Source organism: Muntiacus reevesi, chromosome 20, assembly GCF_963930625.1.
Source record: "Muntiacus reevesi chromosome 20, mMunRee1.1, whole genome shotgun sequence".
Classification (NCBI taxonomy): Eukaryota; Metazoa; Chordata; class Mammalia; order Artiodactyla; family Cervidae; genus Muntiacus; species Muntiacus reevesi.
The window spans coordinates 3404813-3425881 of NC_089268.1; the positions used below are offsets into that span (position 1 = coordinate 3404813).

The window sequence follows — 21069 nt, forward strand, 5'->3', positions numbered from 1 at the left end:
CATTCCCCTGCTCACTGTAGGCTTTCTATTCCCCGCAGCAAACAGAAAGGCAGCATGTGGCAACAGCCCTTTTGAAACCAAAAGAAAAGACTGTCACTCCCAAACTATCAGCTCTTTCCTTTTTGAATACAAACATATTATTTGAAGTAATTCATGCGGTTTTTACTAAAAGGCACCTTGTATAACCTTGTAAGTGGTGATTTGTCATGTGGCAGGCTGTTATCAGGCAGCTACAATATTTTGCCTCAGTTCAAATAAAGACCAGCAATACTCAAAAGCTCATTCACACAGAAACATTTCAGGGGAGGGATTCACCAGACTTGGTTCATTTTTATCCAGTGCTGCAGGTGGGTAGAAGGAAGGTGGGTAGACAAACCATCTTCCTCCCTATTTGACTGAATCTTTTGTGACTCACAAGTGACTCTGGCACATTCTGTCTGTCCTATACAGACCACACATGGACTAAAATGACCTACATTACAACACGCTATACACTGCATATCTGCCCAGCTTCTAAAGCCGGGATCTATACAGTTAAGTTCAGTGCAGTTGCTCAGTGTGTCCAACTCTTTGAGACCCTATGGCTTCCCTGTCCATCACCAACCCCTGGAGCTTGCTCAAATTCATGTCCAGAGAGTTGGTGACACCATCCAACCATCTCATCCTCTGTTGACCCCTTCTCCTCCCACCTTCAATCTTTCCAAGCATCAGGGTCTTTTCCAATGAGTCAGTTCTTTGCATCAGGAGGCCAAAGTACTGGAGTTTCAGCTTCAGCATCAGTCCTTCCAGTGAATATTCAGGACTGATCTCCTTTAGGATGGACTGGTTGGATTTCCTTGCAGTCTAAGGGACTCTCCAGTCTTCTCCAACACCACAGTTCAAAAGGATCAGTTCTTTGGTGCTCAGGTTTCTTTACAGTCCAACACTCACATCCATACAAGACTACTGGAAAAACCATAGCTTTGACTAGATCGAACTTTGTTGGCAAAGTAATGTCTCTGCTTTTTAGTATGCTGTTTAGGTTGGTCATAGCTTTTCTTCCAAGGAGCAAGCGTGTTTTAATTTCATGGCTGCAGTCACCGTTTGCAGTGATTTTGGAGCCCAAAAAAGAAAAGTTTCTCACTGTTTTCATTGTTTCCCCATCTATTTGCCATGAAGTGATGGGACTGGATGCCATGACCTTAGTTTTCTGAGTGTTTAGTTTTAAGCCACCTTTTTCACTCTTCTCTTTCACTTTCATCAAGAGGCTGTTAAGTTCGTCTTCACTTTTTGCCATGAGGGTGGTATCATCTGCATATCTGAGGTTATTGATATAATAACCTATACAGTCCTTGCCTAAAGGCGTCACTGCAGTTAGAGCCTGCTTTTTGCCCCCAAGTTACATGTTTGTGTTACACCGGTGCCCCAAATTTCCCAGTGTGATTCAGCATTGGTTGCCTACACTAGTAACCTGACTGAAAAAAAAAAAACAAAAACAAAACAAAACCCTTTGGTGGCTGCTTTTTCTCCATGTCTTACTTCCCCATTTCTCAAGATCACTTTCAAAATAAACTAATTTCATGCTCATATTCGTTTCCAGGTCTACTTCTGGAGAAAATTCTAAGCTATTATGCACCTCTTGTTAAAAAAGTTTGAACTTAAAGTCACTGCAAATGAAGAGGGCAAATCTGAAATACCTGCTTATCCTAACATATCAACAATGAAGATTCAACAGAGAACAGGAAAACCTACTGTCTGTTTTCTTTGTCCTGCTTACCCATCACCTAGGATTAACAGGGTTTGAAAGGAAAACATTCTAAATAATGATGTATACTTACATAGGCATTTTCAATTTAGCACAATTATACTAGACTCAAGCACTCAAACAAACAAAGAAAATGCCATCTCTTTAATGATTCACAAATTGGCTTTGGCCTTTCAGTGCTGGCAATTAGTGCCAGAACAAGTAAGTTTCTACATTCGAATCCTCATCTCAAGGTTCCTTTTAGAGGAACACAAACTAAACACTACACAAGATTGCTATTATCCTAAGACCAGTTCTGTTTTCTCTGAAAGTTTTTTGGTTGCAAATAACATAAAACAATTGGAAACCGCCTTAAATAATTATCAGAAAGTTTGTATCTTGGAAAAATCCTGGAGCTTCTCCAGAAACCAAGGTTAGCTGGGACCCTGGATAGACCTCCTTGGAACGGCCTCGGTCTGTGTGTCTGTTCTGTTCTATCTGACTTAGAACTCCAGAGTTTACTTTCTCCTGCATTAGGAATCAATCAAATCGGATGGCTGTGTCTCTCCTTTAACGCCAGTTTCTCACCAGAAGCAGTCAGGTGGCTGCTCTGAGCCCTCTGACTGCAGCCAAGTGGACGAGTGTCAGTAATTCAGTGCCTTGAGGAAGAGGGTCGGGGTTTTAAGAGAATATGAGTCAAACAAACAGAAAATGCTGTGAAACATCAATTATATGATAGCAGTTATCAAGGACTAGAAAGTGAACTGCATCCAAGAAAGGTTGTACTTGGTTTTTCATTTCTAATAGGAAGTGGTCAAAATGAGCTACTGATGGTAAACATCAGACACTTCGGACTTTCCTTATTCATCCAATGTGGAACTTAAACTAATACTGGGAAAGTCTGATTTTATATATATACATATATGACACATTTTCTTTCAGGGATTTAAACATATCTATGAACTACTACTTAACAAAAATCATACACTAACGTTTCATTTTTATACAAATTTCAAAAGCAAATCTCAAATCTGAACTGTACAAAAAAGATCCTAATGAACCGGATAACTATGATGGGTGTGGTCAGTCACCCACAGCCAGACATTCTGGAGTATGAAGTCAAGTAGGCTTTACTAAGCAATGCTGTTAATAAAGCTAGTGGATGTGATGGAATTCTAGTAGAGCTATTCAAAACCCTAAAGGACGATGCTATCAAAGTGCTGCACATCTAGAAGATGTAGCAGTGGCCACGGGACTGGAAAAGGTCAATCGTCATCCCAATTCCCAAAAAGGGCAGTATTAGAGAATGTTCTAACCATTGGACAGTTGCACTTATCTCCCATGCTAGTAAGGACATGCTTAAAATCTTGCATGTGAGGCTTCAGCATTACTTGAACCAAGAAATTCCAGACATCAAAACTGGGTTTAGAAAAGACAGAGGAACCAGAGATCAAATTGCCAACATTTGCTGGATCACAGAGAAACCAAGGGAATTCCAGAAAAACATTTATCTCTGTTACATTGACTATACTAAAGTCTTTGACTGTGTGGATCATAACAAACTGTGGAAAGCTCTTAAAGATATGGGACTACCAGACCATCTTACCTGTCTCCCGAGAAACCTGTATGCATGTCAAGAAGCAAGTTAGAACTCTGTATAGAACAACTGATAGGTTCAGATTGAGAAAGGAGTATGACAGGGCTGTCTTCTCTCACCATTATTTAATCTATACGCTGAGCACATCATAAGAAATGCTGGACTGGATTAGTTACAAGCTGGAATTAAGACAGGCAGGAGAAATGTCAACAACCTCAGAAGCTGAAGCTCCAGTATTTTGGTCACCTGATATGAATAGCCGAATCACTGGAAAAGTCCCTGGTACTGGGAGAGACAGAGAGCAGGAGGAGAAGAGGGTGTCAGAAGATGAGATGGGTGGATGGCATCACCAATGCAATGGACATGAACTTGGGCAAACTTCGGGAGATGGTGAGGAACATGGAGGCCTGGCATGCTGCAGTCCACAGGGTTGCAAAGAGTCAGATACGACTGTTTGACTGAACAACAACAACAAATGAATTAGTATTTAACCTAAATCATACACTAACATTCATGCTTACACAAATTTCAAAAGCAGTTTTCCTTTACAGTAACATAAAGAATTATTGTCCGATGCTATGAAATTTTTAAAATATAAGATAAAGTGGACATTCATAAATTTTCTAATCCAAACTTTCATTTCCAAGGAATTATCAATACATTTCTTTTGAGAAAAGCAAAATAGCTATTTTTCCTTTTCACAACTTTTTATCAGAGGTTTTTCAAATACTTCCATAGGAAGAGATCTCAGTACTTCACAAGGCTGTCTCACTTGATGATATCTGAATTCATTTTTTTTCTTGTTCAAATCCAAGCAGAAATTGTCCATTGCATGTCTAACTTCTAAAAGGCAGAACAAAACCAATTGCCCTCCCCTGTGTAAACACATTCTCCCAGGAATTACCTTGTCAGAATCCAGCACCAATGTATTCTGTCAGTCTGGATCATTGTTAAATCTCGTTTTTGGCTGTTAGTACCTACGTGTTTACAAATATAGTGGTATGGTACCTGTGCTTTAGGGATTAATCTAAAGTCACCAGTCACTTATGCCTTTGGGCAATTTCTAAAACTATGCCACATTTCAGGGTAATAGTGATAGTGGCTCTTAATATGCCACAGAAGACCAAGTGGTAATGGGCCATCACTGTGGGTGGAGATGCAGGTCATACTTTTTTGTCTGTAGGTATATCTATTTCACCCAGGGCAGGTTTCTCAATTCTGTACAGGGTACTGTTTCCATACATACATTTTTTACCTGCAAAGATAGAAAAACCATGTAACCAATACTATGAAAATTTTAAAACATAAGATATGGTCTTATATTTTATAAGATATTATAATACAATATAATATCTTATATTTTATAAGATAAAATATAAAATAAAATTATATGGTCTTTTTTAAAATTAAATGTTTAATGCATATACCTTGCTTGCTTCTGTGTGATACTAGAACCTACTTTGCTACTGAGGACAGTGCAGTTGTTCAGGTTTCATAAGACATCATTTAGTAGCAACAAACACCTTACTTTATTGAATGTTATCCTTGTCAGAGTCAGTAGACTTCGAGGCCTCTGGGGTGGCTAGTGTCCTCCTCAATTAAAGTAAGAAAAGTGTATCCATGTGTCCTTCAAGGATTATGTTCTAAGTTCTGAGGACATGGAAAAAGTTTCATATAGCTATATATAATTTTAAAGCACAGTCTTACACATGTCATGCTTAATAAATCTAAGGCAGTCATGATCCCCTTTTGTATTAGAACAGATATACTGAGGGTCAATATTGTAGACATTTCACATATACTTAGACATTAAGTATCTTATTTTCCTATATTTTATGTATAAAAAACATAGATCTTTATTTTTCTATATTTTATGTGCTTAAACACTATATGTTCATCATGTTTATAATGTATATTTTAATACATTAAACATGATAATGAACAAAGGAAAATCCTTTCGGTAAGTGAGACTGGATATTTAAATCTTAAAAAAAAGAACCGACCCTATGTTGACATTATATACAAAAGCTATTTCTGGATGTGTCACAAACCTATACTTAAAGCTAAAACCATAAAGCTTCTAGAAAAAATACTGAAAAGATCCTCTGTGACTTTGAGGTAGACAAAGAAGTCCTAGAGAGGACACAAACAACACTAAGCATAAGAAAAAACAAAGAATTATACTTCAGAAAAAAATTAATAACTTGGGCTCTTCAAAAGACCCTCAAGAAAAAAAAGCAAGGCCACATATTGGAAGAAAATATTCACAGTACGTATACTTAACAAAGGATGCAAATTCAGAATATACAAATTACTCCAACAAAAATAAAAAGAGCTGTAATTCAATTAAAAATTTGTCAACATTCTAGCCAATTTTTTCAAGTAAGAACATGTCCAACATCAGTAATCGCTAAGGAACTAAAAATTAAAAGGGGAAGAGGGGGAGGGATAAATTAGGAGTTTGAAATTAACACATACACACCTCTATATATGAACTAGATAACCAACAAGGACATACTGCTTGGCACAGAAAACCATACTCAGTATCTTATAATAACTTGTAATGGAAAATAATCTGGAAAAGAATATTTATATACATATATATGTGCATGTATGTGTGATTCACAACTGAATCACTTTGTTGTATATCAGAAACTAACACAACACTGTACATCAACTATGTGTGTGAGTTTTGTGTGAAAGTCGCTCAGTCATGCCCAACTCTTTGTGCTTCCACGGACTATACAGTTCATGGAATTCTCCAGGCCAGAATACTGGAGTGGGTAGCCTTTCCCTTCTCCAGGGAATCTTCCCAACCCAGGAATCAAACCCAGGTCTCCCACATTGCAGGCAGATTCCATACCAGCTGAACCACAGGGAAGCCCATACTTCAATAAAAAAAACACAATTTAAAAATGATTCAAACAAACAAAATATATAATAAGTTACCACTGAAATACTAGACTAGCTGTTGTTAAAAAGACTGAGAACTTCAAGTGTTGGCAAGCAAGTGGAACAACCAGAGTTTTCATGCAATGTTGGTGAGCGACAAAACAGTGCAATCACTGTAGGAAATTACTTTGCAATCTCATACAATGTATGTATGTATGTATGTATGTGTAAATATATATACACCCATGGTTAACCTTATTTACATTATATTATATACATATATATTACAATGTGTGTATATGTATATATATACATGGTTAACCTTATTTACATTATATATATATACACACACACATATATATATATATATATAAAATACACACACACATTCACACTCTAAGACCCAGCAATTCTGTTTTATATAAAGAGAATGCATGTCTGCATAAATCTAGCATATGAATATTCATAGCAGTCTGCTCATAATAAGCTAACCCTTATTATAGATGCATAATCTGGATGCAATCTGAACCCAGCTCCTCTGTGCAATAATGTCTAGGTTTCATTACACAGGCATAGTTGATTAAATCAGCATGGCCACTGGCAACTGATTCAACCTCCAACCCCTCTCCTCAAAGGTCTGGGGGGGTAGTAAGGAAGAGAGGGGCCAGAAAGTTCCTACCCTCTAATTACAAACTGGTTTCCCTGGCAACCAGCCTCTGTCCTTAAGTTTCCTACTTCAAAAAGTCACTTTATTTGTTTTACAAAAGATGCCTATCCAGGACTCTGCGGGAGAAGGCGAGGGTGGGATGTTTTGAGAGAACAGCAACGAAACATGTATATTATCAAGGATGAAACAGATCACCAGCCCAGGTTGGATGCATGAGACAAGTGCTCAGGGCTGGCGCACTGGGAAGACCCAGAGGGATCGGGTGGAGAGGGAGGTGAGAGCGGAGATCAGGATGGGGAACACATGTAGATCCATGGCTGATTCATGTCAATGTATGGCAAAAACCACTACAATATTGTAAAGTAATTAGCCTCCAACTAATAAAAATAAATGGAAAAAAAATAAAAACAAAAAAAAAAGATGCCTTTCCAGCTCTTCTCACTTAGGATATTCCAAGAGTTTTAGAGCTCTGGCCAGAAACAGGTAAGATGACCAAACATATAAATATATATTTATTTATTGTAAATCATAATATCACACAAATTCTACCTCTTCTTACAAATGTTCTTTTTTTTTTTTTTCAGGCTTTGGAAGTGTTGTTTGCTATATCCGTATATCCTTCTCCTAGATTAAAACCCCTCCTTCACCGAATCCCCACTATATCTTACTTGTGCATTACATCTCAGCTAATACGGTCCTCCCACTGAGACTACCCATGATCTCTGTGGGCTCCTAAAGCATTATCTATTTGCCTTATCACTGCGTTTCTCCAATCCTATGGAGATTGTGTATTTAACCAGCTGTAACTCCGTTCTCTATCCCTTGTTCTCCATCTAAGTGTAGGTCTCAGATAGTAACACAGACTACAGGTAATAGCAGCCAACTGGCCAAGTCTATTGTCTCCCATTTATCACCTGGTTACTTTTGCTTCACACACACACACACACACACACCGTCTGCTCATTTTACTCAAGGAGAAACAATTTGGCTTATTGCACCCTATTCCAAATACTTATCACCTCATCTAATTCCATTAAATGGCTCTTAATTATAACAATGATTTTTTTCTACCAGATTTTCTTTATATAATTTTCAATCTTTCACTAATTTCAGAATACTAGCTTCTACAGAGCCATCTCTCCTCTTGAAGTCCATTTCAAAATAACTGCATGTAACAGAAATGTCATCTGCCTCAGCCTGTCAAATATGTTCCATCTTCACACAATTCCTTGGGCTTTCCTGGTGGCTCAGCTGGTAAAGAATCCATCCACAATGCGGGAGACCTGGGTTCAATCCCTGGGTTGGGAAGATCCCCTGGAGAAGGGAACAGTTACACATTCTAGCATTCTGGCCTGGAGAATTCCAAGGACTGTATAGACCATGGGGTCGCAAAGAGTCAAACACGACTGAGCAACTTTCACTTTGCTGACACAATTCCTTAAACACCCACCTTTTCCACCAGATCTTGGATGGATAAAAACACAGCTTCTAGTTTTTGACTTCTAGAAAGAAAAACTTACACTATGTGGAGATGGGATGACACGTAATTCAGCACTCACATAAATGTCCCCATTTAAAACATTCACATGCCTAAACAGTCACAACTAAATTCTATTATGCATTCATGCTACTGTTTCCATTTTACAGTCAGATCTTATACAATGAGTCTATTGCTGTGTGTGAACCAAATATCTAAAAAATCAAATTCCTTAAATTTTCTGAAGGAAATTACTTTAAAGGAAAAAAATTCTTTAGTAATAGACACTTAACTCTCCTAAAAATTTTTAAAGCAAGCTCTTGGTTCTTACTTAAACAACTCATATTCTGCAGTATCTTTAACATTTCAGTGTTTAATGGTTGCTTTTTGACACCTTCACATTAAAATTGGACATTTATGAAACCTTTGACTTCTTACCTTAAAATTCCAAATGAATTATGCTACACTGCAATCTGCCTCTTTATCTTTCCCATAATATAGGGACAATACCACCTATCTTTTTGGATATAATGTAAGGACATGACCCATAGTGTGTGTTCAAGAAAAACAATTATTACTCTAGTCATCCCTTTCTTCTCAAAATGAACAGGATTCTCCTTCAGCCTCTGCTGAGTTTCTGTCACACAGGCTCTGTCTCCTGAATTGCATCAGGGCTTATCATTTTCTAACATACAGTGAACCTGTTAAAAATAGCTATAATCAAGAGAAAACACATTCTGCTTTTCTAGTAGAAGAGTAAAATCTAATATTCAATGATTTGAAGGAAATAGGCATCAATTGTGCAATCCTGATAACGGTACATAATACTGACCACTCTGCTTCAAAGAATAAATATTAAGCTTCAGAACCTATAGATAACATTTGAATAAGGCCATCCTGCTGAGTTCTCAAATCCTGACAACATGCGAACTCTGCTCAACTATCAAACTTTAAACAAACACTCCCTCAAGACACAAGAGAGGAGCTATGCTTGTTCTTCCTTCCTAGAGGAATTTGGCAAGTTAAACAGTTCTCCTTAAAAGAAAAAAATGTCTCAACAAATCACAGAAACTTCTCCAATCCTTATTTTAGATCCAAAAAAAGAACTGCAATATCCCCCTATAATGGTCCCCTCATCCCCAAACTTCCTCAGAAACAACAGTGAATTTAAGACATTCTGAAAAGTTAGGCTTTCTCAATAACCCTTAACATAATTCTGTACTAAGGTAGTTTCACTGAGTTAGGGTTGGGGTGGAGAGTTATGACAAAATATGGTCCACTGGAGAAGGGAATGACAAACCACTTCAGTATTCTTGCCATGAGAACCCCATGAACAGTATGAAAAGGCAAAAAGATAGGACACTGAAAGATGAACTCCCCAGGTCGTTAAGTGCCCAATATGCTACTGGAGATCAGTGGAGAATTAACCCCAGAAAGACTGAAAGGACAGACACAAAGCAAAAACAACACCCAGCTGTGGACATGACTGGAGATGGAAGTCACATCTGATCGTGTAAAGAGCAATATCGCATAGGAGCCTGAAAAGTTAGGTCCATAAATCAAGGCAAATTGGAAGTGATCAAACATGAGATGGCAAGAGTGAACATCAACATTTTAGGAATCAGTGAACTAGAATGAACTGGAAAGGGTGAATTTAACTCAGATGACCATTATACCTACTACTGTGGGCAAGAATCCCTTAGAAGAAATGGAGTAGACATCACAGTCAACAAAACAGTTCAAAATGAAGTACTTGGATGCAATCTCAAAAATGACAGACTGATCTCTGTTCGTTTCTAAAGCAAGTCATTCAATATCACAGTAATCTAAGTCTATGCCCCAACCAGTAATGCTGAAAAGCTGAAGTTCAAATAGTTCTATGAAGACCTACAAGACCTTCCAGAACTAATACCCAAAAAAGGTGTCCTTTTCATTATAGGGGGCTAGAATACAAAAGTTGGAAGTCAAGAGATACCTGGAATAACAGGCAAATTTGGCCTTGGAATACATAATGAAGCAGGGCAAAGACTAGTAGAGTTTTGCCAAGAGAACGCACTTGTCACAGCAAACACCCTCTTCCAACAACACAAGAGAAAACTCCACACATGGACATCACCAGATGGTGAACAGTGAAATCAGGTTGAGTATATTCTTTGCTGTCAAAGATGGAGAAGCTATACACAGTCAGCAAAAACAAGACCGGGAGCTGACTGTGGCTCAGATCATGAACTCCTTATTGCCAAATTCAGACTTAAATTGAAGAAAGTGAGGAAAACCACTAGACCATTCAGGTATGGCATAAATTAAATCCCTTACAATTTTACAGTAGAAGTGAGAAATAGACTCAAGGGATTAGATTTGATAGACAGAGTGCCTGAAGAACTATGGACAGAGGTTCATGACATTATACAGGAGGCAGGGATCAAGACAATCGCCAAGAAAAAAAAGTGCAAAAAGGCAAAATGGTTGTCAGAGGAGGCCTTACAAATAGCTGTGAAAAGAACAGAAGTGAAAGGCAAAGGGGAAAAGGAAAGATATAACCATTAGAATGAAAAGTTTGAAAGAACAGAAAGGAGAGATAAGAAAGCCTTCCTCAGTGATCAATGCAAAGAAATACAGGAAAACAACAGAATGGAAAGACTAGAGATCTCTTCAAGACAACTAGAGATACCAAGGGAACATTTCATGCAAAAATGGACTCAATAAAGGACAAAAATGGTATGGACCTAACAGAAGCAGAAGATATTAAGAAGAGGTGGCAAGAATACACAGAAGAACTATACAAAAAAGATCTTCACGACCCAGATAATCACGATGGTGTAATCACTCACTTAGAGCCAGACATCCTGTAATGTGAAGTCAAATGGGACTTAGGAACAAAGTTAGTGGAGGTGATGGAATTCCAGTTGAGCCATTTCAAATTCTAAAAGATGATGTTGTGAAAGTGCTGCATTCAATATGCCAGAAAATTTGGATATCTCAGTAATGGCCACAGTATGGGAAATTATCAGTTTTCATTCCAATCCCAAAGAAAGGCAATGCCAAAGAACACTCAAACTACCGCACAATTGCACTCATCTCAAAGTAATGCTCAAAATTCTCTAAGTCAAGCATCAACAGTATGTAAACCATGAACTCCCAGGTGTTCAAGCTGGATTTAGAAAAGGCAGAGGAATCAGAGACCAAATTGCCAATATCCATTGGCTCATTGAAAAAGCAAGAGAGTTCCAGGAAAACATCTATTTCTGCTTTATTGACTACACTAAAGACTTTGACTGTGTGGATCACAACAAACTGTGGAAAATTCTGAAAGAGATGAGAATACCAGACCACCTGACCTGCCTCCTGAGAAATCTGTATGCAGGTCTGGAAGCAAAAGTTAGAACTGGACATGGAACAACAGACTGGTTACAAATCGGGAAAGGAGTACATCAAGGCTGTATGTTGTCACTTTGCTTATTTAACTTATATGTAGGGTACATCATGAGAAACACTGGGCTGGATGAAACACAAACTCAAATCAAGATTGCCAGGAGAAATATCAATAACCTCAGATACGCAGATGACACCACTCTTATGGCAGAAAGGGAAGAAGAAGAAAGCAAAAGAGGAGAGCGAAAAAGTTGGCTTCAAACTCAACATTCAGGAAACTAAGATCATGGAATCTGGTCCCATCATTTTATGGCAAATAGATGGGGAAACAGTGAAAACAGTGACAGACTTTATTTTGGGGGGCTCCAAAATCACTGCAGATCGTGACTGCAGCCATGAAATTAAAGATGCTTGCTCCCTGGAAGAAAAACTATGACCAACATAGACAGCATATTAAAAAGCAGAGACATTACGTTGACAACAAAGATCCATCTCGTCAAAGCTATGGTTTTTCCAGTAGTGATGTATGGATGTGAGAGTTGGATGATAAAGCTGAGCACCAAAGAATCGATGCTTTTGAACTGTGGTGTTAGAGGAGACTCTTAAGAGTCCCTTGGACTGCAAGGAGATCCAACTAGTCCATCCTAAAGGAAATCAGTCCTGAATATTCATTGGAAGAACTGATGCTGAAACAGAAACTTCAATACTTTGGCCACCTGATGGTGCAGTCCATGGGATCGCAAAGAGTCGGACAAAACTGAGCAACTGAACTGAACTGTACTAAGGTAAATTTCCCCCTTTATAAATGTAGTTTCCTTTTATAAACTATACTTATTTAAAGATGCTATGGAAGAATTCACCCAATATTCCCATTCAGAAATATATTTCAGAAATTAAGGGTACTACCACACTGATCCCCTTGACTTACTTTGCATGTTAATATTTGACCTTCCTATAAAGCTTGCATTTTTCCCACAGGTGACAGGATGTTTTAACCACTTCAGAAGCCTCTGGATGAGAAAGCCTGGGTTTCAGCTTTATAATTTATTTGCTGAGGGATCTGAAATCGATTAACTTGTTTAGTTGTTAATTTTTCTCATTTGTAAGATAAGGTAACACTAATAACTATCTCATAGGATTCTGAGTGGATAAACAGTGGTAGACATGCCAACATCTAGTTTAGTGCCTGACAAAGAGTATCTCCCAATCAATGATGACAGAGAGATGATGAGAACAAAGATCTATGATCACCATGACTTCCTCAGAACCCCTGTGCCACGAATAGTCTGTAAACTCCAGCAGTCGTCACCATATACTGCTAATTTAAATCATGTATATTGTTAAAAGCTAACAAATTAAACATCTGACATCTCTTTATATACCAATAACACACGGAGGACCAGTGTTACCAACACACATTCAAGGGCAACTGTAATCACATAGTTCAGTGTGGTAGAGTTCTTGCCCTACAGACTGATCCCCCAGACTGTAGCTGAGCTATATCCATAGTAAGGGACCTAAAACTTTGTCATTCAGGTGTTCTTGAATTTTTTTTAAACACTCTCTACTGCAGAAATGTTTTGGAAGTAGTGTTCCAGAGGGTAGGGTAAGCACTGGAGAATATGCTACAAATGATTTGCTTCCCAAAACAGTTTTTTAAAATTGAGCAAAAGGATACGGAGCTGTGACATCTCAACTTTCTGACAAATAAAACGTGACTATTTCATAACACTCCATTGGATAAAATGAAAAAGTCATATAACATGGGTATTTGCTAACATTCACTTGGGAGATCAGTTATTAACCAGCACTCTATTATTATTTTTAATCTATTTCTATTTAATACTTATTTTATTGAAATTCACTATTGCTGTAAGAAAAGGATCATATTGCAATCTATTAATATATTGTCTTACACTGTTAATAGCTCTAAACAAACCGACTGGTCTCAATATAATTCCAATTAAGCTACATTTCTTGTCTGTATTCAGACAAGAACAAATAAGGACATAGGAAAGGCTGACACTATGGAGTCACCTCCAAGGGTTTCTAAATATCCTTCCTTTCTGCAGCTGCTATGGGGACACAGAGCTCCAGTCTAGATTTATACTTAATTAAACCAAAAATTTTGATCAGATGTTGCATTCTGATTACCCAAATGCATTTATCCTGGTCATGCTTATTCTTACATAATTAATTAATGAAATATTAATGTACAAGAATGAACCTACTTTCACAAGAAAACCTTATAAAGAAATATATTAAAATACAAATGAATGGCAACTGGGTATTATACATAAGATAAACACAAAAGACTTTGTGGAAGAAGGAAGGCCTGCTGGGTACCATGGGAACAAAATAGTGGTTTCCCAGTTTTTCCTGTGCTTCATATACACCAAAGTGGGAGCTGGAAAGGCTAGCAAACCAAAAACATCGACAGGAGACAAAAACAAAGGCTCAAGCAAAGCCTGCTCTTTCCACCTGCCCAACTAGAAAGAGGGCAACGTTGCAAGACAGAAAGAATTTAAATGACAAAAATCCTCCCTGAGCCAAGGAACACAGACACAGAAAACAAAAGCAGACCCCAAAACCAGCATCTCATGCTCACCTCAGTCAAGAAAGGTTAAATAGGGAGCTGAGGTGTCCAGCTTTCCCCTGTTGTGAAGGGGCACCCCTTCTCTGCAGGAGAACTGGAGGCCTGAATGGGCAATGAGGGGTCTGTTCCACTGGCAGTGGTGACAGAGGACACGTGTTGACCCGGGCGTCTACCCTCTCCCTCCAAACCAGCAGAAGCCAGAGCAGCGATCACTCCTGCTGGAACTCCTCCCCACCCCTCTTGGTGTCTCTAGAGGTCACATGGGGATCAGCAACAAGGGCCCTTCCCTCTCCTGGGCACCTGGGAGAGCCTAGACTCTCCCTGCCCTGGGAACATCCAGGAGGCAATCCCCTCCACCCCAGCCTCTGCTGACCTGTGGTCAGAGACAGCCTGCCTTCCAGAACAGCATTTAAAGGTATGACATGGTTAGACTTTGCTTTTAAATGAACCACTCTGATAGGGCGTGTGTGCTGGGGTGACGATGAAAAAGAGGGAGGATTCTGAGTGTCAGTAACAGAGAGAAGAGAAAACCAACAGTGTGTAGTATTCAAAAGTCAAGGGAGAAACCAAAAAATCTGGGAAAGGACCAAAAGTGAGAAGTACAGCCAAGTACCCTGATGAGAGGTCAGACACATTTTACTGGATTGGGCAGTTAGATGATTCTCATTGGAGCCTCTGGTTTCAGGATAAAATGGGAGGCTGCAGCCAGAACACAGAGCTGTGGAAGGTAAACTAAGAAAGTGAGCAGTTGCAGTACAGACTCACAGTATCAGAAACTGGAAGGAAACAAGGGAGGAAAAGGATCTAGAGAGAGTATTTTTATTGCTTTTGGAAAGTGAAATAAGTATTCTATTCTTTTCTAGAGTGATCCCAGTTGAATCATGTTTACAGGTTGCCCCAAGGAAAGATGGGGAGGAAGAAGGCGGAGCCTCTAAAGAAAGGACACAGTGACAGGACAGGCCTGGGGATGGGCACCAGGGTTAAGGATGCTGAGAACAAGTCAGCCTTGAGCAAAAAGATGCATCTCATCCTCGGGGAATGAAAAGAGTACAGGAGTTTCTAGGTGGTAGGAGGCTGAAGAACATTGGAAGAGACAGATCCACTTCTCTTGATGAAAAGAAGGATGAAACCAATTGCCCAGAGTGACGGCCAAGCAAACGTGGAGTTAGTCTTGAGCATCCCATGTCCTGGTCTAACCAGGCTCAAGTCAGACATGGACAAGCGACAACTGACAGAAGAAACATATTTTAAAAACCCTCATTGGAATCATCTTTCATAAGATAATTTATTTCATAATTTGGTTTATGAGTTAAAATTTCACTCAGCAATGATTCAGAGTTAAGCACTAACATGAGTCAGTGTTCATACTATTAAAAACTCAAACTTCATGTTGCGGTCAAGTCCATAATGTCATTAAAATGCTAAGGACAATCTTAAACATATTATCTATTTGTAGAATTTCTGCTTAAGTTTTTGCTTTGGTTGTACAAAAATTTATATTTTAAAATATAGCTTATGTCACAAACAGTATCTTTTTTAACTTTAAAGGAACCATGCCTGATGGATATTAATTTTGCTGTTTTACCAATAAAGAAACTGAGAATCAGAAAGGAAATAAATGAAACATCCTTTATGTCATAGTTCGCAGGGGTGTTAACACTCTACCCCAAGTGTTTTGTTTGTTAAAGCAGAATTTCTCCACTATATAACAACTGCAGATCGAAGATATCTTTCAGACCAAAGAAAATCTTTAAGTTAATTTTTTGCCATTTTTTATTTTAAGAAACTAAATAGGATTATCCCAAATCTTTTGGGAAAGCAAAGAGATTACACTGATCAAAGGAAAAGTCGCATGAATACTAGTTTTTATCAGAAGTGGGTTTTAGATATTATACCAGTACCTTTCGTTATCTTAAGAACACACCATATTTAAATATTTCAAGGAACACATTCAAAATTAAAAACAATCCTTAATGAAAATCTAAATGTAGTTAAACCACTACAAGTCAGCTTTTGTAATAAATTATTGATCCGTGTTCTTCTCATTCACCCACACCTGCAAACAGGCCAATTCTAAATGGAAGGGCAAAATTTTCACAAAAGTTTGAAAAAAGCATTCAGAGTCTTTTAAAAATACTTGAACTGTTGGGATATTTAGCAATATTTGACTTCGTCATATGATGAGTAAATCAAAACAATGATGAATTTTCCAATATTTGTGAAGAGACAGAGAACCCAAACACTCTGAATTGGATAAGAATTTATTAATCCTTCTAAAGGCATGGAATCACCATAATTGAACATATAAATGTGGACAGATCTATGTCTATCAGCAGATAGACACATTTTACTGCAAACAAGAATATTTCCACGTATATACATTTTTAGCTCCCAAGCATTGAAAATAGTTCAGTAAAAACATAAATCTGTCCCCAGTGCCCAAAATAATGTGTATGCCTCAAACTGTAATACAATGCAATAAATATATTATTAATCATTAAACTAAGGAATGAAAAAAGTTTCCAAAGTGTTCAACCACTGATTTTGGTATCCTGAATACACAAACTACACTCCTTTGCATCAGGAGCAGTCCCAAACTTAAACAGAATTACAAAGAAGCATACAGAACATCTAGTCCAGCTCCTCAATTTAAGAGACAAGAAAACTGGCCCAGGGAAGGGAAATTTACCAAGATTCATTTTAGGCAAAAGTGGAATTAAAATCCAGGTATCTGGATTCACAGTTTAGTGTGCTTCCCTGAAGTATTACAGATATAAATAACCTCATCTAATTTCATCTGGCAAGCAAATTCAGAGACTGAGTGGAACTTCAAGGATTGTGCTGAATCTGCTGTTTTATCATACTCCACAGCATCTTCCATACAAATAGATAATAAATAATATTATAATCCAGAAGAAAATTATTTGAATTACTCAAACAATATTATACTATTCAAAACATATTATTCAAGATCTTTTCTAAGTAACAACATAGTACATATAATGTTCAGGCTCTTCTATCAGCTTTGTCAGGCTCATTCCTATTGAAAGCACCCAGCCAAAACAAGTGAAGTAATGATCTACAACAAAAATAACAAAATAACCAACAAACTAGCACTTTTAACCCCATGGCTTTCAATTATAAGTCAGTAGTCACAATGGAGCACTTATTTGCATCTACCACCAATCAAAACAACAAAACAAATCATTATGAAAGCTCAGTGGCTTACATCACTGACCTTGTATGTGTTATCTTCCAGAAAATCATTCCGAAGAACTGAATCATCTGGATCATTTTTATTACACACTCAGTCTTGAGACAGTCTGCACAGTGCTGGCTGAAATGTACTTCACGGAACACCTTCTTTCCAAATGAACATCTATGTCAGGTGTATTTATAGCCACTGCCTTCAATCAGTACATTTCCAGGGGTGAGAAATAAAATTATCTCAACAACACTCTCCTATAGAGATTCAAAATAAGACCTAAGAATCTAGGTAGACAGCATTTGAAAAGACAACAAAAGATCTGTAATGTAAAATGTATGTTAAGGTTTATTCAGAAGGACACTATTTAATGAAAACATGAAGAGGTTTGGGTACAATTACAGAATTTAGATCTTGTGAATCTTTCAGCCAGTTGCAAAGAGTCTCTTTAAATACTCAAGATTATTATTACTCCCCGCCTCCTCTTCCTCCTCCTCATGATTCCTCTGAAATGTGGACACCTATCTTTGTTTCTTCCTTAGACATTTTTCTATTTAGGCACTTTTTACTTGTAATTTTTTACAAAAGCAGAACATGCTTCCCCCTACTGGGAAAATATTAAATTACAAAGTACATAGGAACATGTTCCTAAGTATCAAGAAACCAAATTTCTGAGAAAAATAAAATGTTAAGGAAATGTTAAGGAACCAGGTGCACAGACTTTTCTGACTGTTTTACCACACAGAAATACTTCTACACTCTGTTCAGAGCTCCTCACACGCACTGCTTTAGTTTGGCAGTTTTCAGTACACTAACTCTCATTAATAACTAATGAATTAATCATCTAGCCTACTGTCTGCAAAAGAAGTCCAACTAGCAGGTCTGAGAAAATGATTAATTTGTTAACAATTTCTATTTTAAAGACTTCATCAGCTAAATGAAGACATTTCTGGAAAATACATTGAAATAGACGATTTAAGAACACAATTGCATTTTTAATCATTTTGAACATTTGTTAATCCATTAATTTGCAATGTTTCTATTATTTTATGTAGCTTATCTATTTTTAATAGAAGGGGAGTTTAATTTTTTAACTGACTTTCATTTTCAATTTTAGGTTTCATTTTTTTAATTCAGTAACCAAGATAGTAGTAAGCATGACTGCATTTTCCATCCCAAAGCCTCTACAAAATCAACTTGTCCCCTGAAAAGCAGTTTACTTGTTTCACGAGCTCAATATTTCACTTATTGTTTTTCTTAATTACTTAATATATAAAATAGAAAAATATTTGATACTTTATTGTGGCAAATAATAATCCATCAATAAAATGTTTAAATAAGTCTAATGCCTATTTAATTCATACATGGAGGATTAGAATTTCTCCTTCCATGTAAAACTAAATCTCACAAAAGAAAACATTTCTTTTGATGCTGAAGGGCTGAGGGGAAGAAAGTTGTTACTTTTAGTTTTGCTGTAGGTAAGTTCCTAAGAACCTAAGGAACAAAACTGCATTGTAGTCAATTTGATGATGAAGCAACTCATTATTGAGACATTCATCCCCTCCCTCCAAAAAGAAAAAGTCTTTAGTTTTTATAAAGGTAAATGTAGATTGCTACAGATATCTTGGGTTAGCAGTTAGATAGCACTGTTTCAAGATAAATGGAATAGTAATCAGGTTAATACTTCTGTCACAAAAGTTCCTGTGTGTGTGTGTGTTTAAACAACCCTTCAAATGAACACAAAAGACAAGATATTTATGTTCCTCTGGAAATGAAATCTCTTTTAACATTAAGGTATACACACACACACACACACAAACTGCGCACTTGGTACAACAGTTGATCAATCGTGGAGGGTTCCCAGGGACCAGCATCTCCCAGAGCACCCAATCATCACACTTCATATAAACTGATAAGCATTTCAGCCCCTTCCACATTCACAAGCAGAACACCCATAATTTAATCTAGGTTAATACTAAGATTTTCCATAGGAAATACTGTAATTAGACTAAGGGAATAAAAATCACTTCTCAATCAGAAGGGAGAGAGAAATAAGAGAAAAGAAAGGGGGGAAAGGGAAAGAAAAAGGAAAAGGTAAAGAAAAAGAAATACTGATTTGTAGCTAAGAAGCTCATCAAACACTACACTGATCACCATTCACTCCAGACAGACTTCCCTTCCCTCGGTGGAGTTAAAACATCCCGGGGGACCACGCAGCTCCTTAACGTCGCTCCATTAGTGATCCTAAAGAGCACTGTCTTCACAGCCAGCGCCCGCCGCTCCGGGCTACCCGGATTCAGCCGCCGGTGGAGTGAGGAAGTAGCACCCGCCTCCCAAGGACCAGCTCTGCCGCGGCTCTGGGCGAGCACCTTCCAGGGCAGTTTCTGCGAAGGACACAGGCGTCCTCCCAGACTCCGCTCTCCGAGCCCCGCCGCGGCGACAGGGGCCGGCGGTCTGCGCCCACCCGGGGGCAGGTCCTACCTTCGGCCAGCAGGCGCGAGGCGTGAACGAAGGACGGGTCCAGGCTGTCTCTCTCTGCCATCAGCTCAGGCAAGTACTTCTCCTCTTCCATAGCGCGGACTTCGTACGGCCCCCGGCCAGGCTCAGGGTTCCGTGCGCCGGACGCAGGTCCCCGCCGTCCTGCTCGCCCGCCGCCCGCCCGCCTCAGCCACGGCCGGGGTCTGGCGCCCTCTCTGGGCCGGCGCCGCCCGCCCCGCCGCGGGCTGAAGCGGTGCCGAGCCTCCCGGCCGGTCGAACGGCTGTACCTCACTCTCGCCCAGGTCGGCTCGAACCGGCGGCCTGCACGGGGAGGCGGGTACAGGGCGCGTCCCGCCCCTGCCCAGCGCTCTTTGGCGGGTGTGCCTCGAGGGGCGGGGCCCTAAGCAACTGCGAGTCGCCATTGGGCCGCATCGCACGTCGGTCCGTCGGACTGGCGGGAGGCGGGGCCGCCGGGAGGAGAACTAGGAAGGTGCGCGCGCTTTCTTCTCGCAGCCGGCGCCCTCAGGCCGTTAGGCGCGCTCAGCTGCGGAGTCCAGGTGTGCGGAGCGGTCTGTCTCCTGCGGAGGCGCGAGCCGTGAAGAGCGGGAAAGGCGCCGTAATCGAGAAGCCGGAGTTCGAGACGGCCGGGGGACGCGGCGAGGCGGCGCGCAGCGAGGACGGGAGAGCGCCGGGAGCGCCTCAGGAGAGCTGAGGCGACTCCACCCGCGTCCGGATGTTCAGGTGTTCCCTCTCCTGCCTGCACACGCGCTCGGTGCGCAGAGATCGGCTGCGCTCTCGCTCTGGAAATACAGCGAAGACTGCTTGTGATGGGTGGCTGCTGTTTCCCGTGGGCTTGACCTGTATCCAAGGGGTGCAATAGATGCTCATTGATGAATAAAGCGGCTCCGCGGCAGTATCGCCGCACAGCAACGCGCCTCCAATGGACAGTCACAGAGGGACTGACTGTGGTTTTCTTCTGTCGTTCCTCCTTCCCCCGTCCCTATCTATGGGGGCCATCTGGGAGGGGGCTGAATTTTAAAACTAAAAACCACATAATCAGTC

The 21069-nt window shown here is 39.5% G+C and overlaps 1 protein-coding gene across 2 annotated transcripts in view; it reads right to left on the reverse strand.

The window, feature by feature from the left end:
* The window catches only part of KHDRBS2 (KH RNA binding domain containing, signal transduction associated 2), a 682130-nt gene extending 662029 nt beyond the window's left edge, over positions 1 to 20101 (reverse strand). For both annotated transcript variants that reach the window (XM_065912995.1, XM_065912996.1), the window contains exon 1: positions 20011 to 20101. In XM_065912995.1, coding sequence (XP_065769067.1) covers positions 20011 to 20101 — 91 coding nt within the window. The remainder of the gene's footprint in view (positions 1 to 20010) is intronic.
* Positions 20102 to 21069: the final 968 nt, after the last annotated feature.